General features: G+C 41.7%; 1 protein-coding gene across 1 annotated transcript in view; it reads left to right on the plus strand.

The window, feature by feature from the left end:
• GMDS (GDP-mannose 4,6-dehydratase) overlaps nucleotides 1–17,183 on the plus strand; it is a 685,335-nt gene that overhangs the window by 241,608 nt on the left and 426,544 nt on the right. Inside the window, exons 5-6 of the mRNA XM_075531631.1 lie at nucleotides 14,069–14,261; nucleotides 15,060–15,164. Coding sequence (XP_075387746.1) covers nucleotides 14,069–14,261; nucleotides 15,060–15,164 — 298 coding nt within the window. The remainder of the gene's footprint in view (nucleotides 1–14,068; nucleotides 14,262–15,059; nucleotides 15,165–17,183) is intronic.

Genomic DNA, 17,183 nt, shown 5'->3' on the forward strand with positions numbered 1-17,183 from the left:
AAATCTAATTTCCCTTAAAATCCATATTTAAACCCTTAAGACCTTAGGCTATAGAGTAACTGTGCACGCCTCTTGATAAAAATCATTTGCGAATGCAATGTGGTCACTAACCAGGAGTTGAAGGATACTGGGCATGCTGAAGCCATATTGAAAAGAGTTGGTAGTAAATCGTGAATTTCTTTAAATACCAAAATAAAACTGCTATATTTAGGTCATTGATCTATTTTCTTAATTAATTATTGTATATGGTCTTGGTTAAGCCTCGGCTTCATTCTTTTGTGTTTGCAACTGTCTGCTTCTCCAGGCATCACTTGGAAAGACTGTTCTTTCCCCCATGACCGTCTTGGCACCCTTGTTGGAACGAAAGCTGACCATCGATACCGTGGACTCTCATTCGATAATCTATATGTCTGTTAGGTATTTTGCTACTAGACCACAATTGACTCCCCTCTTACTTTAATTCATGTTGCTCCTCACTTGGCAATTACTTGCACCGCTGCATTATAAATCATAGTTCAGGTCAACTGTCATTTTTATTATATTCATTTTTAGTCCTCATTGTGTAACTTATTTGCCTATTTTCCCCTTAACTATTCTCCCAAGAAATATTTTAGAGAGTGCAGTGGGAGGTATAATGTACGTTTAAATTAGTTACCTTTTATCCTCACATTTAAATAGTAATTTATCTTATTTAAACTCTGGGACCATCATCCTTTTTCACATTTGTGTAATCATTGCTGCGCAGTTCTTAATGTTTCAAGTTCTTCTTCCCTCTCCCTTCTCCTTTTGTCACAGGCACTCAGAGGGATGTTCCTCCTATGTTTCCATGTGGAGATTTTACCCAGCGTCAACTGTCTAGCACTCTGAAGGAAGGCCCTTTCTCGCCAGGGGGGACTTTTCCCGAGCTTACAACTTTTTCTGTTTCATTCACTTAGTCCCATAGTTATGGGGGCTCCTAGGTGTGCTATTAGTGGGTCTCATCTATTCTCAGAGAATGTCTCTCGTGCAATAGTTCTCTCTGAAAGTATTCTTGAGTGGTCTTCTAAACCAGGAATTTGATTTTCATCAGTGTTCCTGTGGTGCCTTACAGTCTCCAGTGAGTGTTTACCTCGCGACATTTTTAGTTTCTTCTACTCGTTTTGGTTCCTTAGTTGCTCCATCACTCTCTCTCTTTTATAACGGTAGCTTCCTCTGGCTTCTGGGACATACCACCTTGAGGTCTCACTGAGGGCTCTCTCTCTGCGCCCCTTATTCTGAGATGCTGGTTCACCCCAATATTGAGGATATCCTCACTGTCCCCTCATTTTTGAAAGGAAGGTGTCAATTAGTGCTGGTAACTGGCAAGCCCTGCTTCCCTTTGCTCGCTCCAAAGGGCCTCCAACCCCCACCAAATGGTCTGTGGTGATGAACTCCACAGGCGTCCACAGGCCAAAAGGTGGGCCTTTCTTAAAGGCAGGTGTCCCGGAAAGTGACAAGAAAGCCATGACCCCTGGTGGAAGAACCCACAGGTGTTGAGTGGACGTTTTCTGTGTCTGGACCAGAGGTGGCCAGTTTCGAAAGCAGAGGTCCAAGTCTTCGAGGCTTCACATACTGAAGAGAACCAACAATGACTGGAACCCCCCTCCCTCTTCAGGGCTCAGGATTAGAGTCTGAACCAGCTTCTAGCCTCTGATTACTTGCTCTCTGTACACCGTGGCTCCCTTCCCCATCTGTCACAGAAGATGAGGCTTGGAGCAGCATGGGGGCTTATTAGCAATAAGCCTCAACTTACTGAACATGGATGTGGCATTTTCTCTTCTTACCAAGCAAGAAGGGTGCTCCTCAAAAGCATAACTTTGGAAAATAGCGCTGTTTTGGAAAAGAAATCGGCATCTCATTGCTTGTTTGGAAATCTGTTTAGGCAATGTGACATAAACTACTAGTTCCCCGCAGTTAATGTTCTCCCAATTTTAGTAATACAATCCCAATTGTGTTCTTGCCACATGAATGCAGGTCCTTATAAAATAGCTAAGTGTCACTGAGTTCTGACAAACAGCTCTGAATGGGTTGTCACACGTGTTGCCGTGTTGCCGGAATCCCCTGTCAAATGCTCCCTTAATAAAAACATAATTAAATTTAAAAAACGAGATTATGCATGTAGCTTCTTCAGAGAATTCATGATAGCAAAGGGGAAAATCCTCTTAGTGGGAAGGTGGATACAATGACAGGAATTCTAGCAGCCATTTGGGATCGTGGATTAGAAGTAATACAATATAGATAGTGGACCAATAAAATAGAAACATATTCCCTGATAAGTGTAGAGCTCTCATACCAACCCTTTCTGTCTACCAGTGGGCTTATGTAAGTGCAAGAAAAACTGCCATTCTGTTTAAGGTGCTTCTTCCCGACTTCTCTCTTGCGCTCATAAACTCAATCCTAACAGAGTCCGCCAAAGCCGGATGATGGGAACTGAAGAGAAATGGAAGGGCACGGGAGAAGGACAGCAGTGGAATGGCCTGGGCTTCTACTCTTCAAGGATGGTCGAGGTTCTCATGGGTCTTCTTGCTAGTCCACTGCAAAGAAAGGCTGACCTCTAGGTCAGTGGTTCTCAACCTTCCTAATGCCTCGACCTTTTAATACAGTTTCTCATTTTGTGGTGACCCCCCCAACCATAAAATTGCTTTCATTTCTACTTCATAACTGTAATTTTGCTACTGTTGTGAATTGGGTGACCTCTGTGAAAGGGTTGTTCTGCCCCCAAAGGAGTCGCCACCCACAGGTTGAGAAATGCTGCCCGAAGCATTACTGGGTCCTAGTCCCTGGTCTAGTCAAAAGTTCTCACTTAACCTGTGGATGGGTCTCAGCTGGTATCACAGGGCTGCCCATATCTAGTAAAGGCTATAGCCAATGGAGTGAGATTGTCGGATGGTGAAGCTATATATCAGGAGTCCTCCACTTCTGTCTACATTGTTAGGACCCCACATCCCCTATCTAAGCCACTAAGGAACAGCCCTCTCATTTGGGAGAGTCCTCTTGGACAGAAGACCGGAAAATCAGTTAGGCTCTCTGTGGCTGCTGTTTCCCATGCTGATGTGCACCAGGTAGTGCTCCTATGGGCTTGCAGGTTTCTGGGACCATGGCAAGGCAACTCTTGAGAAGGCGCCACTGTGGTCAGGGCCAGCAGTGACTCAGCACCGAAGGTTTGTACACCATTGTTCTCATCACGTGTTTCGCATCATCCAAAAATCCTCTAGTTTTTTTCTTTGTTGACTGGGCCCTTCTTTTCTTTCTAGAGGAGTCCTGGTGGTCTAGTGGTTACTTACTGAGCTACTAACCACAAGGTCAGCAGTTCAAAACCAGCAGCTGCTACATGGCAGAAAGACGAAGCTTCCTGATCCCATAAAGAGTTCCGGTCTTGGAAACTCATGAACAATTTTACTCTTTTAAATGGGTCCCTATTTGAGTTGAATCCATTCATTCAATTATTATTAATATCCTTAACGGTCTTTTGAAGTGGGAAGGGTAAATTGGAATAATGGCTTTGTCTTCCTTAAGGGGAAGTCTTCTGCATTGTGAATGCGCATGCCAAATTTATTAATTTTGTTTCCACACCTAAGTTTATTAATCACAGCTCACACAGAGTCGCTATGAGTCAGAATTGACTAGATGGTAGTGAGTTTTTAATGACAGCTATCGGGTGGTATTTAACTTGCTATTCCAAAATTCCACAGCGGGCTTGACCTTGGGATATGTCACATAAATCTATGTTGAAGAATTATTTATGGGTGGCTGTTCTGATGCTTTGTGATGATTATAAACTATAAATTATGGGCTATAAGATATAATTACTTTCGCAAGTGATTTAAGCTCACCTAAGATTGTAGTCTTTTATTCTCATATACTAATTTTATGTTATGGTTTGGTCAATATTTATTTTGGTTAAACCATGTTGGAACAGGAGAGAGACAGAGAGAGAGAGAGATATGAGAGGGTACCCAAAAAAGGACCAATGCTCATTTGTTTTGTTTTATGTGAGGGGAATGGTGCATTTGGAGTTCATTCCACCAGGTCAGACTGTTAATCAAGCTTTCTATTTAGAGATTCTGAAAAGACAGCAGAACAGGGTGCAATTTGTAGCAGACAACAAATAGCATGTCTCTCTTGTCCCACACACCTTACTCACCTGCCCTCAATCTGTTTAACTTCTGTCTGTTTCCTCAAATGAAGAGGGACATAAAAGGGCAGCATTTTTAACAATGTAGAAGAGGTGAAGAAAAAGTGTGGGAGGTGCTGTCAGCCATCCAAACAGATGAGTTTGAAAACTTTCTAAGAATGGAATCACAGATTTAACAAATGTATTGAGTGTAATGGAGAGTACTTTGAAGGTGGTAAGGCTGTTTTGTTAAAAAAAAAAAAGATTTTAAGTACATAGCTTTGGGGGTGGGGAAATTCCAGGGGTTTGGGGGGGGGAGGGTGCCCCCTCATATGTTTTGAGAGATGATAATGTAAGTATTTCTTTACTATATACAGAACAAAGAAATTGAATAGGCACTGTGTCATGGAAACCAAATAATCCAAGTACCAATTCAGTGAACCAAAAAAAAAAAAAAGCATTCCGATCCTAAAACATCTATAATATGAATTTATAATGTCAATTATGAGACTCCACCTTTGTAAGCCTTCATTTATATCACTTCAACAAAACTGTTGCTATAGTGGAACATGTCCAAGATTACGATCTTCATTTCCTTCCATTGTTCGAAAACATTTCAAGCCAGGAGCTTCCAGTTCCCATGACCAGCGTCAGAACATGTGGTGGGCGGTGTGCTGCGGGTCACCAGGGGATGCAGTGCTTTGCAGAGGAGCAGTGCTGGTCTCCATCCTGCTGGTGCTAGGAGGACACAAGGGAATGGCAGTGAGAGCTGCCTCTTTAGAGAAGCTTCGACTCAAATTCTAAGCAGGACCATTGAAAGATCTTTTCCTGGCTTAAGCAACAAAACTTGAACTGACACAAACTTCTTAGCCCTTGTTTGCTCTGTTTCTTTGCGAAGAAGGAACCCCTAATGATTGAGACCTGCGGGTGCTGGGTGCCATCAAGTCAGCTCCTACTGAAGTGATCGATGTGACAGAGTAGAACTGCCCCATTGAGTTTCCTTGCCTTTACTGACACACATTGCTGGGCCTTACGCTCACTGAGCACCTGGGTGTGTTTGAACTGCCAGCCCTGTGGTGAGCAGGCAGGCACTTAATTAACCGGAGGGCATGCTCCAAGGTTAGCTTTCATTTCAAACTGCAAAACATTAATAAAAAGAGTTTTCTGATAACATTGAAAATAAATCAATAGTGACATATGGTTACAAAGAGATCCGAGCACAACGCTTCCCCCATATGTGTGTGTTTCCTGCATGACAGTTCTGTTGCCTTTGTTAGCCCAGCCATTGCCTGACACAGAGTTCTACGGAGCCTCTGGCAGGTGCCAAGCCCTCTGCTACGGTGCTGGTGCTCTTAGCCGTCACCTCAAGGAATCACACATCAGTGGGCTGGAGGGGTCGGGACTGTTACCGTAAAATTGATAATCCAATGTCAAAAGTTGTGTGATGGAGGGGGAGCTATTTAATTCAAGGTTGGGGATTCAGGGTATCTAAAAAGAGGGCTGAGTTGCACCCGAAAGGGCCAGGAACCCATACCCACAGTGCAACAGGCAGACGGCACTGTGAGCAGAAGCTTAGGGATGAGACTCTGCACTGGGCTCCAGGGCCCTGTATGGGTAGAGGCCAAGTGAAGAGAGGAGGCAGGGAACTCATGGTAAAGGTTGCATGGGACAAAGGACATGAGACAGCTAAATTATCTCATCACATATCTGGGATGGTATATTGCTGGTATAGTGTTTTCTTTATTTTTCACTCACACCATATTTTAGTTAAAGGTATATTGAGCTAATTAAAATAAAACCCTGTGTGCCCTTTTGAGGGTGTTCTCTTAGGTGGGGTGGAAGTGAAAGGGATCATGTGAGGATTCTGTTGGCTCCTGAAACAGAACTATTCAACAGGCTGTTACTGGGCCCCTTCTTAGGACCAGTCACTGTCCTAGGTTGTTTGAGACACTTCGGGAAACAGTGAAGAGCCCGGTGAGGCTTACATTTATGAGGGAAGGCAGACATCAAAGAATGACTTGCTAACCAAAGAACGCAGCTAACTAGATGTCCTTTTGGAAGGCACTGGGTACTATTAGGAGTCCTGAAGGCACTGTAAATTAAGTGTTGGACTACTAACCAGAAGAGCAGCAGTTCAAATCCATCAGCCGCTTCTTGGGAGAGAGATGAGGCTTTCTACTCCTTTAAAGATTGACAGTCTCAGAAACCACAGGGTTGCAATGAACAGGAATAAATGAGAAGGCAGTGAGTTTGGGTGCTTTAGGACACAGAGAATCAAGGGTGGGGGGTGGAATGGTGCCTGGAGTCATTTGAGAAAGACTTGTATAAAGTAGAGGGTGAACTCTTGCTGATGGATAGGGTAGAATTGCCTCAGGCAGAGAGGGCAGAAGTGCGGAGTCCCCAGTCAGGGCCACATCTGGCAGGCGTGAGGAGCACTCTGGAGGCCAGTGTGGATGATGGTCATAAGGAGGTTCCGTGCTCCCCTTTCTTGAAGTATTGCCAAACTGTTCTCCATGTGAAAGCACCATCCTGGTCTTGACTTGCACAGGAAACGAGGCCACCATGTCTATGTGTCTAATTTGTGGGTATAGAAAGTATTATGTATTATAGAAGCATTAATGCAAATAATACATGTAGGTTTGGGGGGTTGGTTAGTTGCCTTACGTTATTATTTTTCCCCTTGGTATTAATCCCAGCTCTATTACTTATTAACTGTGACCATAGGCAAGTTCCTTAATTGCTCTAAGCCTCAATTTTTCCAGATGTAAAATAGATATAATAGTAGTAACTGACTCATAGACTTGTCATGATGTGTAAATGACAGTGTGCTTGTAAAGCACTTGGCCTCGTGCCTGGCACATGGCAAAGTTTCAACATCTCCTTCTACCATGACCACCCTTCCCACTGTGGCCACTCCTTCGACGCCTGATCATGTGACTGCTATCTCTTTCTTATTCGGCTGGCTGCCTTTGCTCCTTGAAAGTGCATTCCCAACATGTCCTTTCTTCATTCTGTATAGCTTTGTTTTTTCTTCCCCCATGCCTTGAACTTATTATATATTTTTCTTTTTTATATTGTCTGTTTTATCTCACATACTTTGGACGTGTGCTCAGGAGAGACTAGTCCGTAGGAAAAGACTCGCATCGTGCTTGCTGAAATAGAGAGCCAAAAAAGAGAGGAGGAGCTTCGGTGAGATAGACTGACCCCGTGACTCCAACATCACAAGCACTGAGGATGGCACAGGACCAAGCAGGCCAGCTGCTTGGTGCAGCTGTCAGTCAGAGCTGACTTGATAGCACCGAGTAATAGCACAGAATGTTGAAGATATGCTAGGCCTAAAATTGTATGATTGTGCCGCAGCTCATCCCTAGGACAGTGCCAGAGATGGACTTATTTGTTAAATGAAAGAAGATTTTGAAACAGTTACATATTGTGAATCAATGCAGCTGAAGCAACAAGCAATAGAACGAGAGGAAGTTCAGTTTCGTTGAAGCAGGCAAACTCTAACTTTGCTGCTGTTGTTAGGTGCGGTCCAGTAGGTTCCGACCCATAGCCACCCTGTGTTCAACAAACCCAAGCCCTGCCCAGCCCTGCGCCATCCTTATGTTGGAGCCCATGGCTGTAGTCGTAGCCACTGTGTCAGTCCGTCTCATTGAGAGCCTTCCTCTTTGTCGCTGCCCATCTAGTGTGCCAAGCACGAGGTCCTTCTCCAGGGACTGGTCTTTCTTTCCAACATGTCCAGAGTACCTGAGAAGAAGTTCCGCCACCCTTGCCTTGAAGGAACATTCTGGTTGTCCTTCTTCCGAGGCAGTGCTGGGTGTTTTTAGGTAGTCCAGGGCACTTTCACCATGAGTGTGACATGTGGAGTATCTTTTAAATGTGTGCATGCAAATAGAAATGAACCAAACGAGGTGAAAAGGCATTGCGATGTTTTTATTCCCATATTTAGTCTCAGACTTCTTTTTCCTTTGACACAAAGAAAAATATATGGTATATATATATATCTTCCCACTGATGTCTCTGGTGATTTCTCAAGCCCCTTTTCTGTCCCCTCATTTCTGGGCAGCAGTTACACTTCTATCACTTTGTAGTCTTGAGGGAGGGAGGAAGGGCGAGGGAGGAAGGGGGAAGAAATGGGGAGCTGATATCAGGGGCCCAAGTCGGGAGACAAGGCTTTGAAAATGATGATGGCGGCATTTATGCTAATGCCCTTGACACGGTGGAGGAATGTATGGGTTATGGTAAGATATGTAAGAGCCCCCAATAAAAGTATTTTTTTAAAAAAACAAAACCGTCTACCACAGCTGCATCTCACCAAGTAATCAAACTCCCAGAACCTAACAGTGCAGCTCATCATGGCATTTTGACATTGCAGCCAGCACCAGAGCTTCTCCTGGCTCAATGCTGGGTTTGCCCGCAGCAGTATAAACTAGAGGGGATCAGGATCTCTCCTTTGAAAAAATCATTTCATATAGTGCTTCTTTGTTACTTGACCATCATCCTTGTCTTCCATTCCCACCCAGCCCCCTTACTGTCACATTCCGTATCACTAAAGCTTTCCCAAGGCTACCAAAAAAAAAAAAAAAAAAGCCTGAATAGAGGTTTGGAGATTATCCTGAAAGAAATATCCCTTTCACCAAACATCCGTGACAGCTCCCTACACCAGTGAATGGGGCTTTCAATAATGGCAATTGTTGTTCTTTTTCATATTGTCCAAACCCAAACCAAGCCTAGTGCCCACAAGGGGATTCTGACTCATGATGGCCCACGTGTGTCGGGAGAATGGTAGTGGTAGCATTTTCAGTGACTAACCTTGAAGTGGATCACCAGGCTTTTCTTTTAAGGCGATTCTGGGTGGGTTCAAACTGCCAACTTTCTGATTTGTAGTCAAGCATTTTAGCGATTGGAACCACTTCGTGATGGTTCCTTTATGTAAAATCTACATTCATTTAGATAGCAGTTAGAATACTCCTTAGTAGCAAGGATGGTGCGACTTCATCTTGGACAGGCTATTAAGAGAGACCAATCCTTGGGAAAGGACGTCATGCTTTGTACAGTAGAGGGGTGGCGAAAAGAGGAGGACCCTCCATGAGATGATTGACACAGTGACTGCAACGATGGACTCCAACATATCTGTGAGGGTGCAAGAGGATCAGGAAATATTTCACTGTAGTGAGTCAACACTGACTCGATGGCACTTAGCAGAAACATAGACCTTTGAAGATGAGCTATTAACAGAACTTTGTGATTATGTGGCAGTTCATCCTTAAGGAACTTAAGGCAACATTGTCACTTATTTATGGTCTGCTTCTTTAAAGTAGTAGAAAGCTAGATTGCCTAGGGAAAAAGCCCATAGGATGGCTGACATTTTCCTCAAATGTAAGTTCAGAGTCACAAGAATGTGAAGTTTCGAAGCCTCATCAGTTCTTTATAGGTCACTACATAAAATTGTCCATGTCTGCACTGATAGAGTTACACTATAGTCCTAGTATACTCAAAACCAAGTGCACCATGACTGAGTCAATTCCAACTCATAGCAACCACATGGGACAGGGTAGAACGGCCTCTGTGGGTTTCCGAGACTGCCACTCTTTACAATAGAAACATTAATTTCTAGTAGGTAATGTGTATAGTAACATCTCCTTTTACTTTAGAGACTTCACAGAGTAGGTCATTTTCTTAGACATTTTGAGGAACACAAAGCTGTAATAGATTAACGAGCTTCTTACCTGAATGTAATTAACATTAAAGTACAATGGTGTTCTTTTGAGTAAACGCAGTGTTGAAACTTGAAGTTATTGATTAGCTTTTCAGGCAATCCATTGTTCAAATTGTCTTTAAGTATGGCAGTCTATCAAGTGGGGCATCATTAAATTATGAGTGAACGGACTGGTTTTGCGCATCAGAAAGAAACAACATTCCCCCAAATACCATTGGTGCATCTCCTTTCATCTTTTATGCACATTCTGACTTGCCCTTCTTCCTCCATGGTAAGTTTCAAGACTATTAAATGTTGGCCAACTTTCTCTCATTACAGGTCAACCTTCTTCCCCTTTCTCCCCTATACGATAAACTTTTTACGCTTTGTGATTACTTTCCTGATATTATGCTAGATCCTAAGGACTGATGAAAGGCATAGGTACCTATATTTCTGACATCTATTGTTACTGCTGCATTTACTGTGATGTTTCTAGGTATATTTTCTAAATAGTTGTATCCCTTAAATCTTCATATTTTGTATTGTTGGGAATATTTTTTTAATTTCAGAATATTTTTGCTTCTTTTTTTTCAAATTCATTATCATTTCTTAGTAGCCCATTTAAAAATAGTTTTTTGCACTTATGTAAATATATTAATTCATTAGAATAGAAGCACTGACATAGGTACAAATATTTATATGACAATACATTGAGGAAGTGGACAAACTTTGGGCCTCTGCTCAAAGCCCTCCCTGAATGCAAGAACACTTGATTCTAGCCACCTAGCCTTACGTGATGGTCACTCTCCTGACAAGATAGCTGAAGTCAAAATGGGTACACAAGCAAATGTGATGAAGAAAGCTGATGGTGCTGGGCTGTCAAAAGTTATAGCATCTGCAGTCTTAATGGCTTGAAGTTAAACAAGTGGCCATCTAGCAAAGAAGCAACAAGCCCACAAGGAAGAAGCACACCAGCCTGTGTGATCATGAGGTGTCGACGGAATCAGGTAACTGGCATCAGAAGACCCAAAACAAACAAACAAAAAACATTTTGTTGAGAACAAGGGGGTTTGGAACAGAGACTCAAAGCCCATCTGTAGACAATGGGACATCCCATCACAGAAGGGTCACAAGGAAATGTTGAGTCAACCACATTGAAGTATAGCATTGATGAAACACACAATATTCCTCTGATTTCTTGAGGCTTATTTACCCTCCTCCCCATACCAACATCATGACCCCAATCCTGCCTTTCACTTCTGGCTAGGCCAGAGCATGTACACGGGTACAGATAAGAGCTCAGGATGCATGGAATCCAGGACACATAAAACTCTCTGGAGCAGAAATGTGAGTAGCGATACCAGGAGGGTAGGGGGGGAAGATGGGGAGAGGAGGAACGAAAAACCATGGGGGAAGAGAGACAGTGGTTGGTGTCAGATATGAAATTAAAAATAATATATAATTTATCGAGGGATCATGAGGATGGGAGGGGGCATCAAAAGAGGAGCTGATACTAAGGGCTCAAATAGAATGTACATGTTTAGAAAATTATGATGGCAACATATGTACAAATATGCTTGATACAACTGATGTATGGATTTCTATAAGAGCCCTCAATAAAATGGTATTTAAAGATATATATAGTTGTTTTTATATTACATTATTTTTCTTGAATTTCTCTGAAGATGTCAAAGATATATTTTAAAAATAATTTCCGCTCTGCTGAATTATTTTTATTTCTTCTAGACTAAATTCTTCTTTCAACTGTAGATGCTATTTCCTCTCTTTCTGGACAAGAAATTAATTTTTTCTTCATTGAAGAATGGAGTTGGTACTTTCGTGCCTTATCAGTTTGATTCTATTGGTGTCTGTGACTACCTTACCTCAGTACCACACTGCTTTGACTACTTTAAGCTTCGAAATTGGCAAGTGTGAATCTACATGTTCTTGTTCTTCTTTTTCAAGATTAATTTTGGCCCCATTTATATTTGAGAACATCTGCATATTGCTCTAAGTGGTGTTGACACTTTAATCATATCAAGTCATGCAGCACATGAACATGGTTGTCTTACCATTTATTTACACTTTCTTTATTTTCCTTTAGCATTACTTGAGAGTTTTTTGGTGTGTAACCTGTTTTCTCGTTGTTTGAAGTTCTTTGGAGCTATTTATTCTTTTAGATACTATTGTGGATGGGATTTTAGATGAGATCGTATTCTTAATTTCCTATTCAGGCCATTCATTGCTGGTGTACTTGACGTATATTACAAACTATAGTGTAACATTTTCTTTACCATATCTTCAATGTTAGCAACTGTCTTGCCTTAAATATTTTAATTGTGCTCTAAATTCTCCTTAAATTTTATATCTGACTTTTAAAAAATGTGGTTCCTAGGACTTTGCCCACATTTGAGGGGTTCTCTTTCTTATTTCTGGGTGGTTTTTTCCTCTCTATTATTTTAAGTGAAAGTACATTTTACTGATCTCTTAGAATCAAATAACAGTCTGGTGTCTTCAAAAAGGATTGGTTCAATTATTTTTTAAAAACAAAACTAACTGCCATTGAATTAATGCTGATTCATAGTGGTCACATAGGACAGGGTAGAAGTATCCCTGTGAGTTTCTGAGACAGTAACCCTTTGGGAGAGTAGAAAACCCTATCCTTCTCCTACAGAGTGGCTGGTCAGTTTGAACTCTGCACCTTGTAGATCACACCTCAATGCTTAACCACTATGTTACCAGGGCTCCGGCTAGTTTCAAAGTGAGTGCAAGTGAAAGGGCAAATATACGTTGTCTTTGAGTCAAACTTGGCACTACTGGACATCGAGGTAGAGAGTACACTAGTCATCCTAGGCAGTTAGCTGGTGTAGTGGGCCACACATTGTACTGCTAACCACAAGTGCAGCAGTTGGAAACCACCATCTGCTCCTTGGGAAAAAGAGAGGCTTTCTACTCCCCTAAAGATTTACCATCTCAGAAGTCCACAAGAGCTGTTCTGCTCTCTTATAAGGTCACTCTGAGTTGGAATTCAATGGTACTGAATTTCTGAGGCAGTTAGGGAAGAAGCCATTTAACCCACTGGGCATCCACTGGGCACCAGCCTCTATCACACACACACAGTTTGTGTAACATATCAAGTTAACTGTTCTTTAGATTTTATGCCCTAAATATAAAAAAATGCTTTCTTTCATTCTATGATTATTCCGAGGGTTAGTCCCTTTATGTGTGTGTGCGTGTGTGTGTGTGCCTTGTTCCTTCTGAGTTAACCATAACCGTAGATGAAATGAATTTATAGTCTGAGTTGAGTTGCAGTGGGGCCAGTGACTTGAGACCGCTCAGAGAAAGGTTTTCCAGGTACAGGCAGGTGATTCGTAAGGCACAGCAAAAAGCCTGGCTTTGCCTTGGTCCTGGCCACACTGGGCCTGTGAACAAACGTGAGACAAAGTCCTTACGGCTGGTGTTCAGCTTCCCTATTTTAGGTGGTTTTAGGTATAGTTGTTCACTGTGTTTGCAATAATGAGAGTGTATATCAGCCAGTTTATTTTTTAAAATTGAAAAATATTGAAGCATTAAAAATCTTAAATTATTCTTGAATACCTTTTTCTCTGAAATCCTTCAATTTATGTGCCTACATTAGTATCTTCCTGCATGCAAAGTGCCTTAGGATTAAAAAAAATAAAAAAGAAATAAGCAAATAAAGGACTTCATAAAGTTCATGGAAACATTGAGCTAAAATCAATCATGCAATTTTGCCCCAGACTTTGTGAACTCCTTTCGTACCTAAATTTAAAAATCGAAACCAGCCCTGGCAAAGTTAGCTGTGCTCTGTAGCACAAGTTCCCCGCCACTCTATCCATGAGCCCCACTGACAGCTGCTTTAAGTGCCCATAGTCTAGGCCCCCACCTCCCAGACATTGGTTTGATACGCACTTTCAAGGGGCCCCAGATGATTCTGAGGAGCAGACTTGACCTTAGGGACTCAGGCTTAGAATCCAGAAGTGATCCACATGTGGTTAAAAACGTTACTATTATGATGATGATTCAGAATTTCCTAAATGCATAGCCATGTAGTGTTAGACACAGATGACATCTACCATCTTACTCTGGTATGAGGGGACAATTTTTGCTTTCTCCCACATAAGATATCCCAAAATGTGCACACTTGTGCCTGGTTGCCACTGTTGGCGGCATGTTTCGGATCCCCCCACTGATGCAGCCATCGCGTTTGCTCCTTCCAGATTTCCTTTGACCTCGCTGAATACACTGCAGACGTTGATGGCGTTGGCACGTTGCGGCTTCTGGACGCCATTAAGACCTGTGGCCTCATCAACTCTGTGAAGTTCTATCAAGCATCAACCAGTGAACTTTATGGGAAAGTGCAAGAAATCCCTCAGAAGGAAACCACCCCGTTCTACCCCCGGTCACCCTACGGTGAGTGCAGGCACCCACCCAGGCACCGAGTGGCGACTGTGTGGTGCAGGTTTATTTCTGTTTCCATTTCAGGGCTGAAGTCATTTTGAGTGTGAGATTCACTTTAAGATAGACCAAAGTGACTCAACTTGTTGAGAGGCATACCTTTATAAATTGCTAAATAGAAGTATTTGTTGCCCTTGCCTCAGGGCGGAATTACCACTTCACTTCACCAATTCTTGTTCATTCAACTCTCCCGTACAGATCGTTTGGAAAAGAAAATTAGACCCAACATGATCCCTTTCATGGAAATGGGGTGAGATTGTGGTGAAGTGACAAAGTGTCACACTTTTGATTTCCCCAGCAAACATCTCCCTGAACTTGACATTTCAAAAGGAAACCCTGTTATTTCTAATATACGAGTATTTGTAAAAAGGAATATTCACAAAAAAGACTTCAGTGATAAAGTTTCAAAGCAAGCAGACTATCTAGCTCTCCTATTTTTTTCATTTTCTGGATCCTTGACACTATGAAAAAGGACTAGAGCATGTGGAAGGTTAACTTGATACATTGCACACTATATTTGAGTTCATTCGATTATGAATAAAGAACTGTGGCTATTACAAATGTAAAGAATGCTTAAATATTTTCTTGTAGCCGTGATTCATTGGCAAATAATTTGTATTTGGCTTTGGATTTTGAATCATTTTTCTAGCCTGATGTGTTACCACTTGTAATTTTTGAAAATTGTTACTTGTTTACAATTGATTCAAATAACACTGATTTTATAATAAACTTTATTTGCTTAATTTCCAATAGGAGCTGCAAAACTCTATGCCTATTGGATTGTGGTGAATTTCCGTGAGGCATATAATTTGTTTGCAGTGAATGGCATTCTCTTCAATCATGAAAGTCCCCGCAGAGGTTAGTACCTAGATCAATTAGTACCTAGATTAATTATAAAGAGAACTCCAGACTTTGACCTGTAAGAAAGTGCTATTCAGCATATTTATTTTATAGACTGTAAAACTATTTATACCTAGTCTTAGAAAGGGAAGAATAGTACGGGAAGAAATGGAACCCCAGCCTTAATTACTTATTAAGTTTATATTTCTTTATTAAACATGAAAAATGGAGCAATGTTCCAGATTTACCATTTTCATTGGTAAGCATTAACAAGCATGCTTTCCATCTAAGTAGTGCCTAGTTTCCATATGAATGCAAAAGAATAAGAAGTAAATAATGCCTGTTTTTGAAAGTCACTCATATTTACATAGATTGTTTTGTAGGATCTATTTTTCTTAACCCTGAATCTATTTGACAGTCAGTATTCTTTGATGCATGCTATCACACAGATAGATACACAGAAATTACTGTGCTTCCGTGGATATATCTCAAAATCAATTTGAAATTCATCTTATACAGGGGGCATCAAAAAATTTGTGGAAAATAGAACTAAAAGTCAATGGAATTTTCCCATAGACTTTTTAAGACCTTTACTATTTAGAAGAATTATAAGCCAGTTTTGTTATGGTTTGGCTTGGGGTTTCCGCCCCTGGAAAGCCTTATTTTGCTCTTCGGTTCCTAATACTCACTGCCATCAAGTCAGTGCTGCCTCACTGCAACCCGCCCTGTGGGTTTCCGACACTGTGACAGTTGATAGGAGCAAAAAGCCCGCCTTTTCTCCCCAGGAACTGCTGTGGTTTTGAACTGCTAACCATGCAGTTCTCACCCCAGTGTGTAACCACTATATCGCCAGGGCTCCTTCTGTTCCTAGTAATAGGTTTTAAATAAGAAAATGTGCGCTACTGTCATTGTTTGTGATTTACTGATGCATAAGAACCCTACAAAACATGTGCATCCTTTACAAAGGAAAATTTACCTGCATACTCTAATTCTACAATGTTTTACTAATTTCACTATCATTGAACCATGTGACTGTAGAGTCACAAAATCAAACCAACAAATCCTGAAGAAAGTCCAGTATGACCAGTTTACATAGATGTCTCTGATGTCAAGCAGGGAGAAACATTTATTATCCATTTTGTGGTTCTGGGTGTTACTAGCTGAGAGAAAGGCACAAGCCTATCTGAGCTGTCCTTGTCTACAGCACTTGGTCATCTCGCTGCTCAGGGCATCTGTTTGAAAAATGAAAATTCCTGCACCTTTCCTCACAAACACACTTACCCACAGTGTCTGGTTTTATGTGATTTTCCCCCTCTGTTAGCCATGTATGAGATAATATACAGAACCTAACTCACTGCTATCGCGCCCCTTACAACTCAGAGCAACCATGTAGGGGGCCCTGGTGTCGCCATGGTTACAAATTTGGCCGTGAACCTCTAGGTTGGCAGTCTAGGCCACCAGCCACTCCACGGAAGAAAGATGAGGCTTTCTACTCCCTTAAGCAGTTGTCGTCTCAAGGACCCATAGGGTCGTATCTGAATCTTACCCTACAGGGTTGCTATGATATTGATAAAGATAAGTTAAAATCAATTCGTGTGCATCAGGTTGAGATAGGGGAATTAAATTCTTATAGAGTGAACAGATACATTTTTAAATGACTCCCTCCCCCATAACCAAACTCCTTGCGGAAATTATTTCTGTGCTGGAAGACTCAAGTCTATAATTCTGGAAGACACCGAGATCAACTGGCATAACATAGTCCGCAAAGATAATGTTCTACATCCCACCTTGGTAAGTAATGAGCAGGGTTTTTAAAGCTTGTCAGCAACTATCTGAATTACCATGATTGGTCTCTCTCTGTCCGGAGCAAAGAATAGTGAAGAAAATAGAAGACACGTGGTAACAATTAGACCAATTGACTGACGGATCACAGAAACCTCAGGCTCTACCACCCTGAGACCAGAAGAACTAAATGGAACCATTACAGACAGCTTGAAATAAAAGACATTACAATGTCCTGCCAAGCTGCCATCAAGT

Source organism: Tenrec ecaudatus, chromosome 1 (genome assembly GCF_050624435.1).
Source record: "Tenrec ecaudatus isolate mTenEca1 chromosome 1, mTenEca1.hap1, whole genome shotgun sequence".
In the NCBI taxonomy this organism is placed as follows: Eukaryota; Metazoa; Chordata; class Mammalia; order Afrosoricida; family Tenrecidae; genus Tenrec; species Tenrec ecaudatus.